This window comes from Pristiophorus japonicus, chromosome 1, assembly GCF_044704955.1.
Source record: "Pristiophorus japonicus isolate sPriJap1 chromosome 1, sPriJap1.hap1, whole genome shotgun sequence".
Classification (NCBI taxonomy): Eukaryota; Metazoa; Chordata; class Chondrichthyes; family Pristiophoridae; genus Pristiophorus; species Pristiophorus japonicus.
In genome coordinates, this window is record NC_091977.1 from 99,527,967 (window position 1) to 99,547,943 (window position 19,977).

The 19,977-nt window shown below is 48.4% G+C and overlaps 1 protein-coding gene across 1 annotated transcript in view; it reads right to left on the reverse strand.

The window, feature by feature from the left end:
* Nucleotides 1-19,977, reverse strand: part of LOC139228397 (rab9 effector protein with kelch motifs) — a 194,141-nt gene that overhangs the window by 143,355 nt on the left and 30,809 nt on the right. Inside the window, exon 4 of the mRNA XM_070859885.1 lies at nucleotides 7,540-7,573. Coding sequence (XP_070715986.1) covers nucleotides 7,540-7,573 — 34 coding nt within the window. The remainder of the gene's footprint in view (nucleotides 1-7,539; nucleotides 7,574-19,977) is intronic.

Consider the following 19,977-nt stretch of genomic DNA (forward strand, 5'->3'; position numbering starts at 1 on the left):
TCAATTACAGTGCCCTCAAGCCATCTGGGCCCCATGGCGTGATTGAGGATGAATACAGGATCAGTTATTTCTATACATCTTCCTCTCGAATTACGGTCATGATACTCGTTTTGTGACTTGCGCTTGCCCTCAACTATGTCGGTCAGGACTGGGTGAATGAGGGACAACCGAGTTTTGGGTGTCCGTTTCATTAGTAGCTCTGCGGGCGGGACCCCCGTGAGCGAGTGCGGTCGGGATCTATAGGCCAGCAGGAGGCGCAACAGGCAACATTGTAAGGAGGGTCCTTGAATCCTGAGCAACCCTTGCTTAATGATGTGGACCGCACGTTCCGCCTGGCCATTGGAGGCCGGCTTGAACGGCGCAGTCCTGATGTGGTTGATGCCATTGCCCGACATAAACTCTTGGAATTCGTAGCTTGTGAAACATGGGCCATTATCACTAACCAGGATGTCCGGCAAGCCATGGGTTGCAAAGATCGCACGTAGGCTTTCCACGGTGGTGGATGACGTGCATGAATTCAGAATGATGCACTCGATCCATGTCGAGTATGCATCTACCACAGTAAGGAACATCTTATCCATGAACGGGCCTGGGTAGTCAACATGAATGTATGACCATGGCCTAGTGGGCCAGGGCCATGGGTTGAGCGGGGCCTCCCTGGGGGCATTGCCCAGCTGTGCACTTGTCGTGCACCTGCGAACACAGTGTTCCAGGTCTGAATCAATTAAAGGCCACCAAACATGTGACCGGGCAATGGCCTTCATCAGCACAATGCCTGGGTGCTCGCTGTGGAGTTCCCTGATGAATGCCTCCCTGCCCTTCTGGGGCATAACTACCCGGCTGCTCCATTGTAGGCAGTCGGCTTGGATGGAGAGCTCATCCATCCGTCTGTGGAATGGTCTGACCTCCTCAGGGCATGCTCCGTGTGCGGGCGCCCAATCCCCAGTCAGGACACATTTCTTAATCAGGGATAGGAGGGGATCTCTGTTTGTCCAGATTTTGATCTGGCGGGCTGTGATGGGGGAGCCTGCGCTGTCAAAGGCATCGACAGCCATGACCATCTCGGCGCTTTGCTCCGCTGCCCCCTCAGTGGTGGCCAGTGGAAGCCTGCTGAGCGCGTCAGCGCAATTTTCAGTGCCGGGTCAGTGCCGGATGGAGTAGTCATAAGCAGCCAGCATGAGAGCCCATCGCTGTATGCGAGCTGATGCGTTGGTATTGATAGCCTTGCTGTCTGACAACAGGGATGTTAACGGCTTGTGGTCCGTTTCTAATTCAAACTTCCTACCAAAGAGGTACTAATGCATTTTTTCACACCATAGACACATGCAAGTGTTCTTTCTCAACCATCCCATATCCCCGTTCTGCTAGAGAGAGCAACCCGGAGGCATAAGCCACAGGTTGTAGTTGACCCTCAGCATTGCCCTGCTGCAACACGCACCCAACCCCATTGGACGATGCATCACATGTCAGAACCAACTTTTTACAGGGGTCATACAGGGTCAACAACTTGTTTGAACAAAGTAGGATTTGCGCCCGATTAAAAGCCCGTTCCTGACAGTCCCCCCAAAACCAATCGCAACCCTTAGCAGGAGCATGTGTAGCGGCTCCAACAACGTGCTCAAGTTCGGCAGAAAGTTCCTAAAATAGTTCAACAGTCCCAGGAATGAACACAACTCCGATGTGTTGCAGGGCCTGGGTGCTCGTCGAATCATTTCTGTTTTGGATTTGGTGGGCCGAATTCCATCTGCAGCAACCCTCCTGCCCAGAAACTCAACCTCAGGAGCTAAGAACACACATTTAGACTTCTTTAGTCGCAGGCCTACCCAGTCCAGTCGGCGTAGCACCTCCTCCAGGTTGTGGAAGTGTTCCTCGGTGTCTCGACCCGTGATGAGGATGTCGTCCTGGAATACGATCGTTCCAGGAATGGATTTAAGCAGGCTTTCCATGTTTCATTGAAAAATTGCGGCCGCTGATCGAATGCCAAACGGGCACCTGTTATAAACAAACAGTCCCTTGTGCGTGGTGATGGTGGTCAGTAGTTTAGATTCGTCGGCCAGTTCCTGGGTCATATAGGCTGAAGTGAGGTCCAACTTGGTGAACAGCTTGCCGCCTGCCAGCGTGGCAAAAAGGTCCTCCGCTCGCCCAGTCGCTGAATTCAACAGGCGAGATGATGCCCTCTCTCAACAGTTGGTCCAATTCGTTCTCGATCTTTTCCCTCATCACATACGGCACCGCTCTGGCTTTGTGGTGCACTGGCCTGGCGTCCGGGGTGATGTGTATCACTACCTTAGTGCCTTTGAAAGTCCTGACGCCAGGTTGGAATAGTGAATCAAATTGTTGTAGGACTTGTGAGCACGAACTTCGCTCCACAGATGACATTGCGTGAACTTCCCCCCATTTCCAGTTCATCTCGACTAACCAGCTCCTCCCCAACAGTGTGGGACCATTGCCCGGGACAATCCAGAATGGCAGCCGGTTCACTAAACCATTGTGTGTGACAGCCAACATTGCACTGCGTAGCACCGGAATGATTTCTTTCGTGTAAGTCCATAATTGTGTCTCAACACGTGCTAATTTGGGTCTACTGGCTTTAAGTGGCCATAGCTTCTCAAATTGCTGAACTCCCATGAGTGACTGGCTGGCCCCAGTGTCCAGCTCCATGCATACAGGGATACTGTTGAATAAAACCCTCATCATCATTGGTGGCGTTTTGGTGTATGAATTGTGAATATTCGCCACATGGACCTGCTGAACCTCGGCGTCCATCGATTTGCCCCAAAAGTCATCCTGCCTCAAAGAACCATCTTCTGGTCCATCTGCCTCATATATTAGTCTGGATGCAGGCTTCCTGCACATTCGAGCTAAATGGCCACTGAGATTGCAGTTCCTGCAGACGAACTGTTGAAATCTGCAAGATCTAGCTGAGTGTTTTCCCCCACACCTCCAGCATGAGTTAAAAGTTTCCATTGTTGGGAACAAAGGGACTATGGCCAGGCATTCCGCGCTGACTGTCCCTTTTACTGCTCTTAAGTACCCTATTAGTGGGTGTCAATGGCCCCATCCCGGGCCGCATTGTCCACTGTGATGGCGTGAATGTCCGTTCAGTCTGCCATTGTCTCTGTTGAAGTCCTACTCTGGGGTCTATTGCTGCCTGGGGAATGTCGGACTGCCCCTGCCTGCCTGCGGGGCTCTGAGTCGCATTGATGATGTTGACTCCCTGATCCATCGCCGCATTAGAGGCAGAATTGCGCGCGTATATTATTTTCATCTCTTCCTCCCCCGCCATGAAAGTTTGAGCCATCAACGCCGCCAGTTCCAAGGTCAAATCCTTGGTCTCAATTGATTTGCGGAAAATTCCCGCATGACCGATGCCCTCGATAAAGAAGTCCCTTAGCATCTCCCCCCTGCAGGCGTCCGTGAACTTACAGAGGCTGGCCAAACGCCGACGGTCCGCTACGAAGTCCGGTATGCTCTGTCCTTCACGACGTCGGTGGGTGTAGAATCTGTGTTGGGCCATATGTATGCTACTCGCCGGTTTGAGGTGCTCCCTGATCAATTTAGTAAGTTCTTCAAAGGTTTTGTCCGCCGGCTTTTCGTGTGCTAGTAAGTCCTTCATGACCGTATAAGTCTTTGGTCCGCAGCTGGTCAAAAGATGAGCCCTTCGCTTGTCGGCCGCTGCATCCCCCAGCCATTCTTTCATTACAAAGCTTTGCTGAAGCCACCCGACAAAATCGTCCCAGTCTTCCCCAAAACAGTACCGTTCCTCTGTGCTACCGGTGGCCATTCTCATGGGCCGTGAATTCCCGTTTCTCGTCGCCAATGTAAATTCCTTACTCTACAGCATACAACATTCTGGGGACAAGGTCACTCTGTGACCTGCTCTCTTTATTTACAGGATTCCAAAGACGATGACCCTGCGTGGGACCTCCCTTTTTATACCTGTGTGATCAGGTAAGGAGTGTCTCCCACAGGGTTGGTGTGGGATGGAGAGGGATCGCCACACACGGCGATGACATCATCACCGGTTGTGCGGCAACCGCGAGCTCGACTACCGCGGAACTCCCAGGCAATTTCCCGGGAGCAGGTAGCGCCTCTCCCCAGACAAAAAGTCTCTTCCACCCTGTTAGTGCCAGTCGGAGGCACTAACGGCCCTCTGAAAAAGGAGCAATTTAGCCCCCTCTGTCTCTAACCTCCTAACCAAGAATGGGGATCAAGGGGTATGGCGAGAAAGCAGGAAGGGGGTACTGAAGTTTCATGTTCAGCCATGAACTCATTGAATGGCGGTGCAGGCTAGAAGGGCTGAATGGCCTGCTCCTGCACCTATTTTCTATGTTTCTATGACCTCCAATATAGAGGATGTAACGAACAGGGTGGATAAAGGGGAACCAGTGGATGTGGTGCATTTGGACTTCCAGAAGGCATTTGACAAGGTGCCACATAAAAGGTTACTGCACAAGATAAAAGTTCACGGGGTTGGGGGTAATATATTAGCATGGATAGAGGATTGGCTAACTAACAGAGAACAGAGAGTCGGGATAAATGGTTCATTCTCTGGTTGGTGCTGTAAAAGGCTGTCTTGCTCTTTTCGCTTTGTTGCATTTAACATCGAATTACACGCACACACTCAGTTGTAGTAAAGGCTAGATCTTTATTTAGACATTCAGACATTCACAAGCCAACAAATCGGCTTGCAAAGGCAGCTTTTCCAGAAGTTACACACCTTTCGAGATTCCAGTGTCTCTACAGTCCAAGTGTCTCTACAGTCCATAAGAGTCTCTGTGACAAAAGCCAGTTCCATCTTTCATATCTAAAAAGCTTTTGAACTCTTATTCTTTGCATTTAGATAATCATGACTAATGCTTTCTGAATCGTTTAACATACAGAGAATTATTCTCACTGTAACAAGGTACTCAAATACTTAACCTACAGATGTCATTAAATAACAATCGTTTCCTCGCATAGTAACAAAGTTACAATCAAATACTTAACATACTGACATCATCAAATCGTTTAGTCCTGAATTTCCATTATTCCCACCGTAACAAGATACTCAAATATTTAACATTCAGACATGACCAGTTACTCATTTCAATGGCATAACGACACAACATTGTCTAGCAGTCTTTTTTCAATCCAAACTTCCAATCTTCCTGTTTTTTAATCCAAACTTCAATCTTCCTGTTTTCTTAATCCAAACTTCAGACCACGTGCTGAAGCAAGAGTTCAGAAATGCGGGACTGTGCTTCCACAGTTGGCAACCAGTAACTAGTGGGGTGCCGCAGGGATCAGTGCTGGGACCCCAACTATTTACAATCTATAGTAACGACTTGGAAGAAGGGACTGAGTGTATTGTAGCCAAATTTGCTGACGATACAAAGATGGGAGGAAAAGCAATGTGTAAGGAGGGCAAAAACAATCTGCAAAAGTACATAGACAGGCTAAGTGAGTGGGCAAAAATTTGGCAGATGGAGTATAATGTTGGAAAGTGTGAGGTCATGCACTTTGGCAGAAAAAAATCAAAGAGCAAGTTATTATTTAAAGGGAGAAAGATTGCAAAGTGCCGCAGTACAGCGGGACGTGGGGGTACTTGTATATGAAACGCAAAAGGATATTTTGTAGGTACAGCAGGTGATCAGGAAGGCCAATGGTATCTTGGCCTTTATTGCAAAGGGGATGGAGTATAAAAGCAGGGAAGTCTTGCTACAACTATATAAGGTATTGGTGAGACCACACCTGGAATACTGCGTGCAGTTTTGGTTTCCATATTTACGAAAGGATATACTTGCTTTGGAGGCAGTTCAGAGAAGGTTCACTAGGTTGATTCCGAGGATGAGGGGGTTGACTTATGAGGAATGGTTAAGTAGGTTGGGCCTCTACTCATTGGAATTCAAAAGAATGAGAGGTGATCTTATCGAAACGTTTAAGATTGTGAGGGGGCTTGTTTAGCTCGGAGGACCCAGGATGTCTCCACTGAGGATGTTTCCACTGATGGGGGAGTCTAGAACTAGGGGGCATAATCTTAGAATAAGGGGCCGCTCATTTAAAACAGAGATGAGGAGAAATTTCTTCTCTCAGAGGGTTGTAAATCTGTGGAATTCACTGCCTCAGAGACCTGTGGAAGCTGGGATCTTGAATAAATTTAAGACAGAAATAGACAGTTTCTTAAACGATAAGGGAATAGGGGTTATGGGGAGCGGGCGGGGAAGTGGAGCTGAGTCCATGATCAGATCAGCCATGATCTTATTGAATGGCGGAGCAGACTCGAGGGGCCGAATGGCCTACTCCTGATTCTATTTCTTATGTTCTTATACCATTCAGAACTCTGTATCACGTCTACAAAAGAAACTATCTACTAACCTGACTATGGAATCCGCCACAATCACCACTCGCCTATTCTTACTAACCTGTAGTGTTTACCCCATGGGTAACCACTTGCTCCTCAGTACCCTGTCATTGCTGATAGTTACCCTTCTGTGTGTTATCCACACTACTGGTAACTAAGCTGCTATTCCTATTACATCCTTTCTCCTTTCTACCATCACTTGTTTCATCCTGCCTTGTCTGCCGATCGTCACCCAGTCTCCTTTACAGCTTCTGTACTCCTAACAACCTGTGAGGTGACCCAATCTGGAACATCCAGCTAAGCCCAATCCAGTCCTCTCCTACTATAACACAAGTACAGTTCCCAATAATGGTCACTGGATTGCAATCAGTTATGGGAGCTCCAGTTGTTTTTTCATTTCCATAGTCCAGAAGCATTATGGCAATTTATAACACCTCAATAATACAGAGCAGGGAATTGGATAAAGATTTGAAGGAGAAAAAATTGCAGGGATACGGGGAAAGAGTGGGGGTGTGGGATTAACTGGATTGCTCTTCAAAAGAGACGGCACAGACTCGATGGGCTGAATGGCCTCCTTCTTTACTGTACTATTACATGATACTGTGATTCTATGAATCTGGAACCTTCTTGCTCTGGTCGGCTCAGTATCACACCAAGTAGTATATTTACTCACTTGTTTTTAACCTTCATTGACAGACATTTATATCTGGGCCTGATAGCTGAACGTTTTGTATCTTCTTTACAGGAGGTCACTTTGCTTGCTATTATTAGGATATAAAATTACTTATTAAACATTAACACGCAGACACCTTTGTATTAAAAAGGTTGAAATAATGAACGATATACATATTTCAGTAAAGTACTCATATTCCTTTTCCATTTTCTCTCTCGAGGTTTCACATCCTGCCTGAGATAGCAGGTAGATTAGCAACTGCCGGGGCTCTACCAATGTCACTCTGTCACCTGTGGGGCAGGCACCTGCCCTCCACTGAATGCCTCCCCACGATGACCCAACTCAGATTGAAAACATTCCATGTGGGGAATTACAGGACCAAACCTGCATCCTATAACAAGAGTCTTGTAGCAACTAGGAATCCCCAGAAGTAAAACATAATAAAGGAAGAGTAGAATGAATTAGACGGTTCATTATTTTATGTCTCCTAAATAGTTGAAAAAACATCACTATAACCACTTACCTGTAAGCATGTAGAAGTCACTAAAATATTTTGGCTCCTCATCCTAATAAACACAAAATTATTATTCCAGAATTACATTCAGACATTTCAGTAGTGACATATCCACATCATTAGTTTGTATTGGAAATTACTAATTACAACTGGAATGTTAACATACCTATCCTTTTCAGATACTGACTGACCTGCTAATTGTTTTCAGCATTTTCTGTTTGTGTTTCAGATTTCCAGCACCTTTAGATTTAGCTTTTTTTTAAGAAAAAATATGCTGACTGAAACTCCTAAAGCAATCAACTTATAATATTCTGTTAAAAAAAAACTAAAGTAAACTATTTCTACTTATTTTGCCTGTTCTTACTCAATTCCCCAATAGCTGATCTCAGCTTGGAAGGCTTAAGCAGCCCTGGGCTTGGGCAATAAAAAAAATCACATAGGGTCCCTGCTCCTAATTACTATCTAATGGCCCCTGCTAAAAAATAGGAAGAGAAAAAGATAAGAAAAAAGGTGCAGTGGCAATATTGGTAAAAGAGGGACTCCAATCTGTGCAGTGGTTTGATGTAATTAACTGCGTAGATAGCAGTTAACAGATATGATGTGATTGGCATCACGGAGACATGGTTCCAGGGTGACCAAGGCTGGGATCTCAACATCCAAGGGTATTCAGCATTTAGGAAGGATAGACAGAAAGGAAAAGGAGGTGGGGTGACGTTGCTGGTTAAAGAGGAAATTATTGCAATAGTAAGGCTTGGATGATGTGGAATCGGTATGGGTGGAGCTGCGGAATTCCAAAGGGCAGAAAACACTAGTGGGAGTTTTGTATAGACCACCAAACAGTAGTAGTGAGGTTGGGGACAGCATCAAACAAGGAATAAGGGATATGTGCAATAAAGGTACAGCAGTAATCATGGGTGACTTTAATCTACATATTGATTGGGCTAACCTAACTGGTAGCAATGCGGTGGAGGAGGATTTCCTGGAGTGTTTTATGTCGAGGAACCAACCAGGGAGCTGGCCATCCTAGACTGGGTGATGTGTAATGAGAAGGGACTAATTAGCAATCTTGTTGTGCGAGGCCTCTTGGGGAAAAGTGACCATAATATGGTAGAATTCCTTATTAAGATGGAGAGTGACAAATTTAATTTGGAAACTCGGGTCCTGAACTTAAGGAAAGGTAACTTCGACGGTATGTGGCGTGAATTGGCTAGAATAGACTGGCAGAGGATACTTAAAGAGTTGACGGTGGATAAGCAATGGCAAACATTTAAAGATCACATGGATGAACTTCAGCAATTGTACATCCCTGTCTGGAGTAAAAATAAAACTGGGAAGGTTTAACCATGGCTAAGAAGGGAAATTAAGGATAGTGTTAAAGCCAAGGAAGAGGCATATAAATTGGCTAGAAAAAGCAACAAACCTGAGGACTGGGAGAAATTCAGAATTCAACAGAGGAGGACTAAGGGTTTAATTAAGAGGGGGAAAATAGAGTACGAGAGGAAGCTTGCTGGGAACATAAAAACTGACTGCAAAAGCTTCTATAAATATGTGAAGAGAAAAAGATTAGTAAAGACAAACGTAGGTCACTTGCAGTCAGATTCGGGTGAATTTATAATGGGGAACAAAGGAATGGCAGACCAATTGAACCAATACTTCGGTTCTGTCTTCACGAAGGAAGATACAAATAACCTTCCGAATGTACTAGGGGACAGTGGGTCTAGTGAGAAGGAGGAACTGAGGGGATATCCTTATTAGGCGGGAAATTATGTTCGGGAAATTGATGGGATTAAAGTCCGATAAATCCCCAGGGCCTGATAGTCTGCATCCCAGAGTACTTAAGGAAGTGGCCATAGAAATAGTGGATGCATTGGTGATCATTTTGCAACAGTCACTGGACTCTGGATCAGTTCCTTTGGACTGGAGGGTAGCTAATGTAACACCACTTTTTAAAAAAGGAGGGAGAGAGAAAACAGGTCATTATAGACCAGTTAGCCTGACATCAGTAGTGGGGAAAATGTTGGAATCAATCATTAAGGATGAAATAGCAGCGCATTTGGAAAGCAGTGACAGGATCGGTCCAAGTCAGCATGGATTTATGAAAGGAAATCATGCTTGACAAATCTTCTGGAATTTTTTGAGGATGTAACGAGCAGAGTGGACAAGAAAGAACCAGTGGATGTGGAGTATTTGGACTTTCAAAAGGCTTTTGACAAGGTCCCGCACAAGAGATTGGTGTGCAAAATCAAGGCGCATGGTATTGGAGGTAATGTACTGGCATTGATGGAGAACTGGTTGGCAGACAGGAAGCAGAGAGTCGGGATAAACGGGTCCTTTTCAGAATGTCAGGCAGTGAATAGTGGAGTGCTGCCGGGCTCAGTGCTGGGAACCCAGCTCTTTACAATATACATTAACAATTTGGATGAAGGAATAGAGTGTAATATCTCCAAGTTTGCTGATGACACTAAACTGGGTGGCGGTGTGAGCTGTGAGGAGGACGCTAAGAGGCTGCAGGGTGACTTGGACAGGTTAGGCAAGTGGGCAAATGCATGGCAGATGCAGTATAATGTGGATAAATGTGAGGTTATCCATTCTGGGGGCAAAAACACGAAGGCAGAATATTATCTGAATGGCGGCAGATTAGGAAAAGGGGAGGTGCAACGAGACCTGGGTGTCATGGTTCATCAGTCACTGAAAGTGGGCACGCAGGTACAGCAGGCGGTAAAGAAGGCAAATGCTTTGTTGGCCTTCATAGCTAGGGGATTTGAATATCGGAGTAGGGAGGTCTTAATGCAGTTGTACAAGGCCTTAGTGAGGCCTCAGCTGGAATATTGTGTTCAGTTTTGTTCTCCTAATCTGAGGAAGGACGTTCTTGCTATTGAGGGAGTGCAGCGAAGGTTCACCAGACTGATTCCCGGGATGGCAGGACTGAGAAACGAGGAGAGACTGGATCGACTGAGCCTTTATTCAATGGAGTTTAGAAGGATGAGAGGTGATCTCATAGAAACATATAAGATTCTGACTGGACTGGACAGGTTAGATGCGGGTAGAATGTTCCCGATGTTGGGGAAGTCCAGAACCAGGGGACATAGTCTAAGGATAAGGGGTAGGCCATTTAGGACTGAGATGAGGAGAAACTTCTTCACTCAGAGAGTTGTTAACCTGTGGAATTCCGTGCCGCAGAGAGTCATTGATGCCAGTTCATTGGATATATTCAAGAGGGAGTTAGATATGGCCCTTACGGCTAAGGGAATCAAGGGAGAGAAAGCAGGAAAGGGGTACTGAAGGAATGATCAGCCATGATCTTATTGAATGGCGGTGCAGGCTCGAAGGGCCAAATGGCCTACTCCTGCACCTATTTTCAATGTTTCTATGTTCTATGTTTCTATGTAAACAAGGAAGGGCTACAGATAGAGTCAATGGCTGGAATTTTCATTACCTGGGCGGGTTGGGTGCGGGCGGTTGGAACACCTTTCTTCTTTTCATCCCGCTACTCAGAGCGACTTTCCGTCAACGGCATCTATTCAGGTAGGCCTGCACGTTTCCCAGCCCTATTAAATGGTGCGGGACTGATGACACCATCGATGACTCATTTCTAGCGGGGATATTTACATAGAAACATAAAAACTAGGTGCAGGAGTAGGCCATTCGGCCCTTCTAGCCTGCACCGCCATTCAATGAGTTCATGGCTGAACATGCAACTTCAGTATCCCATTCCTGCTTTCTCACCATACCCCTTGATCCCCCTAGTAGTAAGGACTTCATCTAACTCCTTTTTCAATATAAAGCAGCCTTGGCCACATTGTATCTGAAGGTTCATCCAGGAGTGTGCAGGCAATATATATCACCACCTGGTTATGAGACTGAGTATCTGTACTGTTTCTTTCTGTCCTTCTGTGCATGCGTCTGTCGAGCCCGAACCGGAAATGCCGGACCCAAAGTGCAGCCCCGAACCTGAATCATTCTGACCACTTTGCTCCCGACTGAGCAGCCCTGAGTGCGCCCGACCCCCGAGCGGACCCGACCCGAGCGGCTCCTGACCCCCCAGCAGCTCCTGACCCCCGAGTGGCCCCGACCCGAGCGGCCCTGACCCCCGAGCGGCCCTGACCGCCTCGAGCAGCCCTGACCCCCGAGCAGCCCTGACCCCCCAGCGGCTCCTGACCCCCCAGCGGCCCTGACCGCCCCGAGCGGCCCCTACCCCTGAGCGGCCCCGACCCCTGAGCGGCCCCGACCCCTGAGCGGCCTCGACCCGAGCGGCTCCTGACCCCCGAGCGGCCCTGACCCCCAAGCGGCCCTGACCCCCGAGCGGCCCTGACCGCCCCGAGCGGCCCTGACCCCCGAGCGGCTCTGACCCCCGAGCAGCCCTGACACCCTAGCGGCCCCGACCCGAGCGGCCCTGACCGCCCCGAGCGGCCCTGACCCCTGAGCGGCCCTGACCGCCACGAGCGACCCCGACCCCTGAGCGGCCTCGACCCGAGCGGCCCTGACCCCTGAGCGGCCCTGATCCCCAAGCGGACCTGACCCCCGAGCGGCCCCGACCCGAGCGGCCCTGACCCCTGAGCGGCCCCGACCCCCAAGCAGCCCTGACCCCCGAGTGGCCCCGACCCCCGAGCGGCCCCGACCCCCGAGCAGCCCCGACCCCCGACCTGAGCAGCCCTGACCCGAGCAGCCCTGACCCGAGCGGCCCTGACCCCCGAGCAGCCCCGATCCAAGCAGCCCCGAGAGCTGAGCGGCCCCGATCCGACGGGCGCCCGAGAGGGAGGAGAAGAAAAAGAGAGTCTTGGAGGGGGTAGAGAGAGAAACAGAAACAGACTGGGGGGAAGGGGGTAGAGAGAACGTGGGGGTGATAGAGTGAGAGAGAGCCTGGGGGGCGTAGAGCCTTGGGTGGGAGAGAGGGAGAGTCTGGGGGGAAGAGAGGGAGCCTGGGGGGTGGGGAGAGAGAGCCTGCGGTGGGAGGGCGGGAGAGAGAGAGAGGAGGGAGGAGAGAGACACGAGTGAGGGGGATCGGAGGGGAGAGAGGGAACTCAGGGAAGACAGATCATGTTGTTACAACCCGCTACAAGGAACATCGTTGGAGTGGATGAAATCCAGAAGTCACTACACTATCACTATTCACTTCATACCCAATAAACCTGTTAACAATCCATACACAATGCCCCATCTATGGGTGAGGTGGGGTGTAAGGTCATGCACTTGCACTGGTGTAAGGGACTTCGGCTGGAGGAGGGATGCACTTGCACTGGAGTAAGGGACTTTAGCTGGCACTTAGTGGCTTCTGGGGAGATATATCCTCTGTGGCTTCTCGAAGTCAAAGTGGATCGAGTTACAATTTGCAAAGTCAGTGAGAACTTGGGCTGGGCGGTTCCAGTTACACATTCTAGAGAAACTTCAGGGTGTGGCTTATCCTACATGGGGAACAATCAGAGACAAAGGGTGGCAATTTTTACAGTACAAATAAACGCGTCCCCTGGTTATTGCTCAGCCTTGCAGAGATGGCTTCACAGAGACAGAGGGCGGCACCCAGGTTTTCAGATGACTCCCTACATATTCTTGTGGAGTGACTCAGAGCACGCAGGGAGGTCCTCTTTCCTGCTGATGGGCGGAAGAGACTTCACCAGGAGACGAAAAGAACCTGGCTCCAAATAGCAGAGGAGGTGAACAGCAGGGATGTGGTGAGGCGGAGCTGGGTGCAGTGCCGGAAGCACTTCGGGGATCTCATGAGATCAGGAAAGGTGAGTGCAGAGCCACGCTCAACTTCATCCTGCTGTGCTTGTCACTACATTCCCATCACTCTGCCTTCCCAAGCCTACTCCTGCACATCATTCCTCACACATTCTGCTGAGTCGGGAGCAGCGTCGAGGAGGTGCGTCGGAGAGGCGTGAGTCCGGGGTCGGCGAGAGGCCAATAAAGGCCCAACGCGGCGGCAATTGGGAGCAACATGAGGAGGTGCGTCGCTGAGTCGGGAGCAGCGTGAGGAGGTGCGTCGCTGAGTCGGGAGCAGCGTTGAGGAGGTGCGTCGGAGAGGCGTGAGTCCGGGGTCGGCGAGAGGCTTATAAAGGCCCAGCCGGTGCAGCTACAGGGAGAAGGCAAAAAAGTAGAAAGAAACAGAAAGGTGACGTCACAGCCAAGGGGGTAAGTGATTGGCTGGTGATTGGTGAGAAGTTTTTCTTTTTTCTCTTCTATAACAGTGAGCAAACTTTAGCATTGTTGTTGCCAATTTAAGTGTATCTAAGGGTTAAGTCATGGCAGGAGAGATCGGTCACGTGATATGCTCCTCCTGTACCATGTGGGAACTTAGGGACACTTCCGGTGTCCCTACGATTATGTGTGCGGGAAGTGTATCCGCCTCCAGCTCCTGACAGACCACGTTGCGGAGTTGGAGCTGAGGGTGGATTCACTCAGGAGCATCCACGATGCTGAGAATGACGTGAATAGCACGTTTAGTGAGTTGGTCTTACCGCAGGTGAAGGGTCCACAGCCAGATAGGGAATGGAAGACCAGCAGGAAGAGCAGTGCAAGGAAGGTAGTGCAGGGGTCCCCTGCGGTCATCCCCCTGCAAAACAGATACACTGTTTTGAGTACTGTTGAGGGGGATGACACATCAGTGGAGGGCAGCAGCAGTCAAGTTCATGGCACCATGGCTGGGTCTGCTGCACAGGAGGGCAGGAAAAAGAGTGGGAGAGCAATAGTGATAGGGGATTCGATTGTAAGGGCAATAGATAGGCGTTTCTGCGGCCGCAACCGAGGCTCTAGGATGGTTTGTTGCCTCCCTGGTGCAAGGGTCAAGGATGTATCGGAGCGGGTGCAGGATATTCTGAAAAGGCAGGGTGAACAGCCAGTTGTCGTGCTGCACATTGGTACCAACGATATAGGTAAAAAAAGGGATGAGGTCCTACGAGACGAATTTAAGGAGCTCGGAGCTAAATTAAAACATAGGACCTCAAAAGTAGTAATCTCAGGATACCAGTGCCACGTGCTAGTCAGAGTAGGAATCGCAGGATAGCTCAGATGAATACGTGGCTTGAGCAGTGGTGCAGAAGGGAGGGATTCAAATTCCTGGGGCATTGGAACCGGTTCTGGGGGAGGTGGGACCAGTACAAACCGGACGGTCTGCACCAAGGCAGGACCGGAACCAATGTCCGAGGGGGAGTGTTTGCTAGTGCTGTTGGGGAGGAGTTAAACTAATATGGCAGGGGGATGGGAACCAATGCTGGGAGACAGAGGGAAACTAAAAGGAGACAAAAGCAAAAGACAAAAAGGAGATGAGTAAAAGTGGAGGGCAGAGAAACCCAAGGCAAAAAACAAAAAGGGCCACTGAATATAAAGCGGCTGCAGGAGGGGTCAAAACTAAAAATCATGGTTTAAAAACTAGTATTAAAACACTCTACCTAAACGTACGCAGCATTCGAAATAAAGTAAATGAGTTGACGGCACAAATCATTACAAATGGGTATGATTTGGTGGCCATTACAGAAATGTGGTTGCAGGGTGGCCAAGACTGGGAATTAAACATACAAGGGTATCTGACGATTCAGAAAGATAGACAAGAAGGGAAAGGAGGTGGGGTAGCTCTGTTAATAAAGAATGATATCAGGGCAGTTGTGAGAGATGATATTGGCTCTAATGAACAAAATGTTGAATCATTGTGGGTGAAGATTAGAGATAGTAAGGGGAAAAAGTCACTGGTGGGCATAGTTTATAGGCCCCCAAATAATAACTTCACGGTGCGGTGGGCAATAATCAAGGGAATAATGGAGGCATGTGAAAAAGGAACGGCAGTAATCATGGGGGATTTTAACCTACATATCGATTGGTCAAATCAAATAGCGCGGGGTAGCCTGGAGGAGGAATTCATAGAATGCATAAGGGATTGTTTCTTAGAACAGTATGTTACAGAACCTACAAGGGAGCAAGCTATCTTAGATCTGCTCCTGTGTAATGAGACAGGAATAATAAACGATCTCCTCGTAAAAGATCCTCTCGGAATGAGTGATCACAGTATGGTTGAATTTGTAATACAGATTGAGGGTGAGGAAGTAGTGTCTCAAATGAGCGTACTATGCTTAAACAAAGGGGACTACAGTGGGATGAGGGCAGAGTTGGCTAAAGTAGACTGGAAACACAGACTAAACAGTAGCACAATTGAGGAACAGTGGAGGACTTTTAAGGAGCTCTTTCATTGTGCTCAACAAAAATATATTCCCGTGAAAAAGAGAAGGGATAACCAGCCGTGGATAACCAAGGAAATAAAGGAGAGTATCAAATTAAAAGCCAAAGCGTATAAGGTGGCCAAGGTTAGTGGGAAAATAGAAGATTGGGAAAATTTTAAACGACAGCAAAGAATGACTAAAAAAGCAATAAAGAAAGGAAAGATAGATTACGAAGGTAAACTTGCGCAAAACATAAAAACGGATAGTAAAAGCTTTCACAGATAGATAAAACGGAAAAGAGTAACTAAAGTAAATGTTGGTCCCTTAGAAGATGAGAAAGGGGATTTAATAATGGGAAATGTGGAAATGGCTGAGACCTTAAACAATTATTTTGCTTCGGTCTTCACAGTGGAAGACACAGAAACCATGCCAGAAATTGCTGGTCACAGGAATGTGGGAAGGGAGGACCTTGAGACAATTACTATCACTAGGGGGGTAGTGCTGGACAGGCTAATGGGATTCAAGGTAGACAAGTCCCATGGTCCTGATGAAATGCATCCCAGGGTATTAAAAGAGATGGCGGAAGTTATAGCAGATGCATTTGTTATAATCTACCAAAATTCTCTGGACTCTGGGGAGGTACCAGCGGATTGGAAAGCAGCTAATTTAACGCCTCTGTTTAAAAAAGGGGGCAGATAAAAGGCAGGTAACTATAGGCCGGTTAGTTTCACATCTGTAGTGGGGAAAATGCTTGAAACTATCATTAAGGAAGAAATAGCGGGACATCTAGATAGGAATAGTGCAATCAAGCAGACGCAGCATGGATTCATGAAGGGGAAATCATGTTTAACTAATTTACTGGAATTCTTTGAGGATATAACGAGCATGGTGGATAGAGGTGTACCGATGGATGTGGTGTATTTAGATTTCCAAAAGGCATTCGATAAGGTGCCACACAAAAGGTTACTGCAGAAGATAAAGGTACGCGGAGTCAGTGGAAATGTATTAGCATGGATAGAGAATTGGCTGGCTAACAGAAAGCAGAAAGTCGGGATAAATGGGTCCTTTTCGGGTTGGAAATTGGTGGTTAGTGGTGTGCCACAGGGATCGGTGCTGGGACCACAACTGTTTACAATATACATAGGTGATCTGGAAGAGGGGACAGAGTGTAGTGTAACAAAATTTGCAGATGACACAAAGATTAGTGGGAAAGCAGGTTGTGTAGAGAACACAGAGAGGCTGCAAAGAGATTTAGATTGGTTAAGCGAATGAGCTAAGGTTTGGCAGATGGAATACAATGTTGGAAAGTGTGAGGTCATCCACCTTGGGAAAAAAAAACAGTAAAAGGGAATATTATTTGAATGGGGAGAAATTACAACATGCTGCGGTGCAGAGGGACCTGGGGGTCCTTGTGCATGAATCCCAAAAAGTTCGTTTGCAGGTGCAGCAGGTAATCAGGAAGGCGAATGGAATGTTGGCCTTCATTGCGAGAGGGATGGAGTACAGAAGCAGGGAGGTCCTTCTGCAACTGTACAGGGTATTGGTGAGGCCGCACCTGGAGTACTGCGTACAGTTTTGGTCACCTTACTTAAGGAAGGATATACTAGCTTTGGAGGGGGTAAAGAGACGATTCACTAGGCTGATTCCGGAGATGAGGGGGTTACCTTATGATGATAGATTGAGTAGACTGGGTCTTTACTCGTTGGAGTTCAGAAGGATGAGGGGTGATCTTATAGAAACATTCAAAATAATGAAAGGGATAGACAAGAGAGAGGAATAGGGGACACAGCCTCAAAATACGGGGGAGCCAATTTAAAACCAAGTTGAGAAAGAATTTCTTCTCCCAGAGGGTTGTGAATCTGTATAATTCTCTGCCCAAGGAAGCAGTTGAGGCTAGCTCATTGAATGTATTCAAGTCACAGATAGATAGATTTTTGACCAATAAGGGAGTTAAGGGTTATGGGGAGCGAGCGGGTAAATGGAGCTGAGTGCACGGCCAGATCAGTCATGATCTTGTTGAATGGCGGAGCAGGCTCGAGGGGCTAGATGGCCTACTCTTGTTCCTAATTCTTATGTTATGTTCACCAACTGTAATGTATTTGCTTCATGGGTTCTTTGCTTAAGAATTCATTGCAACATATTGTTATTAAGAACTAATTGGTTTATTAACAAAGGTTCAACAATCACACTACACATTACCAGTTCATGCACTACGCTCACAACTGCATACCTCATCGTGGATGACCTGGACTCCATTGACTGTGGTTTTATTGAGTCTTGTGACCATCACGTGACTGGCTAAGTCACTCACACTGCAACAGCTCTACAACTATTTTAAGTAAATCTTAAATCAAGTGCCCTCTTGTTAAAGGGGCACTGGAACTGACAAATTAACAAATTATACTTTTTGAAAGACTATGGTGAAATTAAAATTTGGTTGCTGGGGGTACTGAAGTACTCCAGTCCCTCCGGTGCCCACTTCTCGTGGAAGGCCGCGAGCGTACCAGTGGACACCACGTGCTCCATCTCCAGGGACAGCCTGGCACAAACGTAACCATGGAAGAGAGGCAGGCAGTCGGGCTGAACGACCCCCTTGGCCGCCCGCTGCCTGGACCTGTTAATGGCCACCTTGGCCATGCCCAGTAGCAGTCCTATGAGGAGACCTTCCGACCTGCCCACTCTCCTCCGCACAGGATGCCCAAAGATCAGGAGCGTGGCAACAGCTCTACAACTATTTTTGTAGAAAACAAATAACCATGGCCCCCTGATTAAAGGTGGGGGGGGGGGCGGGGGAGGGAGGGGAGGGCACAATCCAAAAACTTTTCAAGTGCCCCCTTTTTGTTTGTTTTGTATTTTTTTTTGAGGGCACTAAAATACAAATTATACAAGTACCCCCTGGCTAAAAGTAGGGGGGCGGGTGGGGGTACGAAAACCCACAACTTAAACAAATTAAACTTGCGACATTTAAAATCAAATTAAAATTTGGTTCCCAGGGGTGATGATGCACGCCAGTCCCTCCGGTGCCCACCTCTCGCGGAAGGCCGCGAGCGTACCGGTGGACACCGCGTGCTCCATCTCCAGGGACACTCTGGCTCTGATGTAACCGCGGAAGAGAGGCAGGCAGTCAGGCTGAACGACCCCCTCGACCGCCCGCTGTCTGGACCGGCTGATGGCCCCCTTGGCCGTGCCCAGGAGCAGTCCTACGAGGAGGCCCTCGGACCTGCCCGCTCCCCTCCGCACAGGGTGCCCAAAGATCAGGAGCGTGGCAACAGCTCTCCAACTATTTTTGTTGTAAACTAATGATCAAGCGCCCCCTGATTAAAGGGGGGCGGGGGCACACTCCAAAAACTTTTCAAGTGCCCCCTTTTTTTTGTTTTTTTTGGGGGTTTTTTTGAGGGCACTGAAACACAAATTATACAAGTGCCCCCTGGCTAAAAGGGGGGGGGGGCACTAAAAGCGGCAAAATAAACAAATTAAACTTTAAATATTAAAATCAAATTAAAATTTGGTTGCCGGGTGTGATGATGCACTCCAGTCCCTCCGGTGCCCACCTCTCGTGGAAGGCCGCGAGCGTACCGGTGGACACTGCGTGCTCCATCTCCAGGGACACCTTGACTCGGATGTAACTGCGGAAGAGAGGCAGGCAATCGGGCTGAATGACCCCCTCGACCGCCTGCTGCCTGGACCGGCTGATGGCCCCCTTGGCCATGCCCAGGAGCAGTCCTACGAGGAGGCCTTACGACCTGCCCGCTCCCCTCCGCACAGGGTGCCCAAAGATCAGGAGCTTGGCAACAGCTCTACAAACCTGTGAGTGCACTCACAGGCGCATAAATTACACCAACATAACTTGCACGTCCACCCATCCGTCTCTCTCCATCTATTTACTCTCATCCCCATCGACCGAACCAGCCGTCACACTCACCCTCATCCTAATGCAAACATACCGACTAACAACACACAAGATCATTCGACATTGGCGCTTTGGCATTGGCAACACACCGCTCATAGTCACCCTCTAAAGATGTAACCCACACATTCCTAACACTCATGCCATCACTCTCATTCAAACGTCTCTTCTTTCCCTCCTTGCAGGAGAAGAGAACCCACAATAACAGGAAGAGGGAGAGAACCAGAGGTAGCCCTCCATCCATCGCCACTTTGACAACAGCAGAGAAGGTTGCCCTGGAGGTCTCAGGAGTTGCAGAGCAGCTTGCGGTGGGAGAGGGAGACCTACCAGCAACCTGGTGACAGAATTACATCTCATACAGCCACATGGCATACAGCAGTCACTCACAGTGGG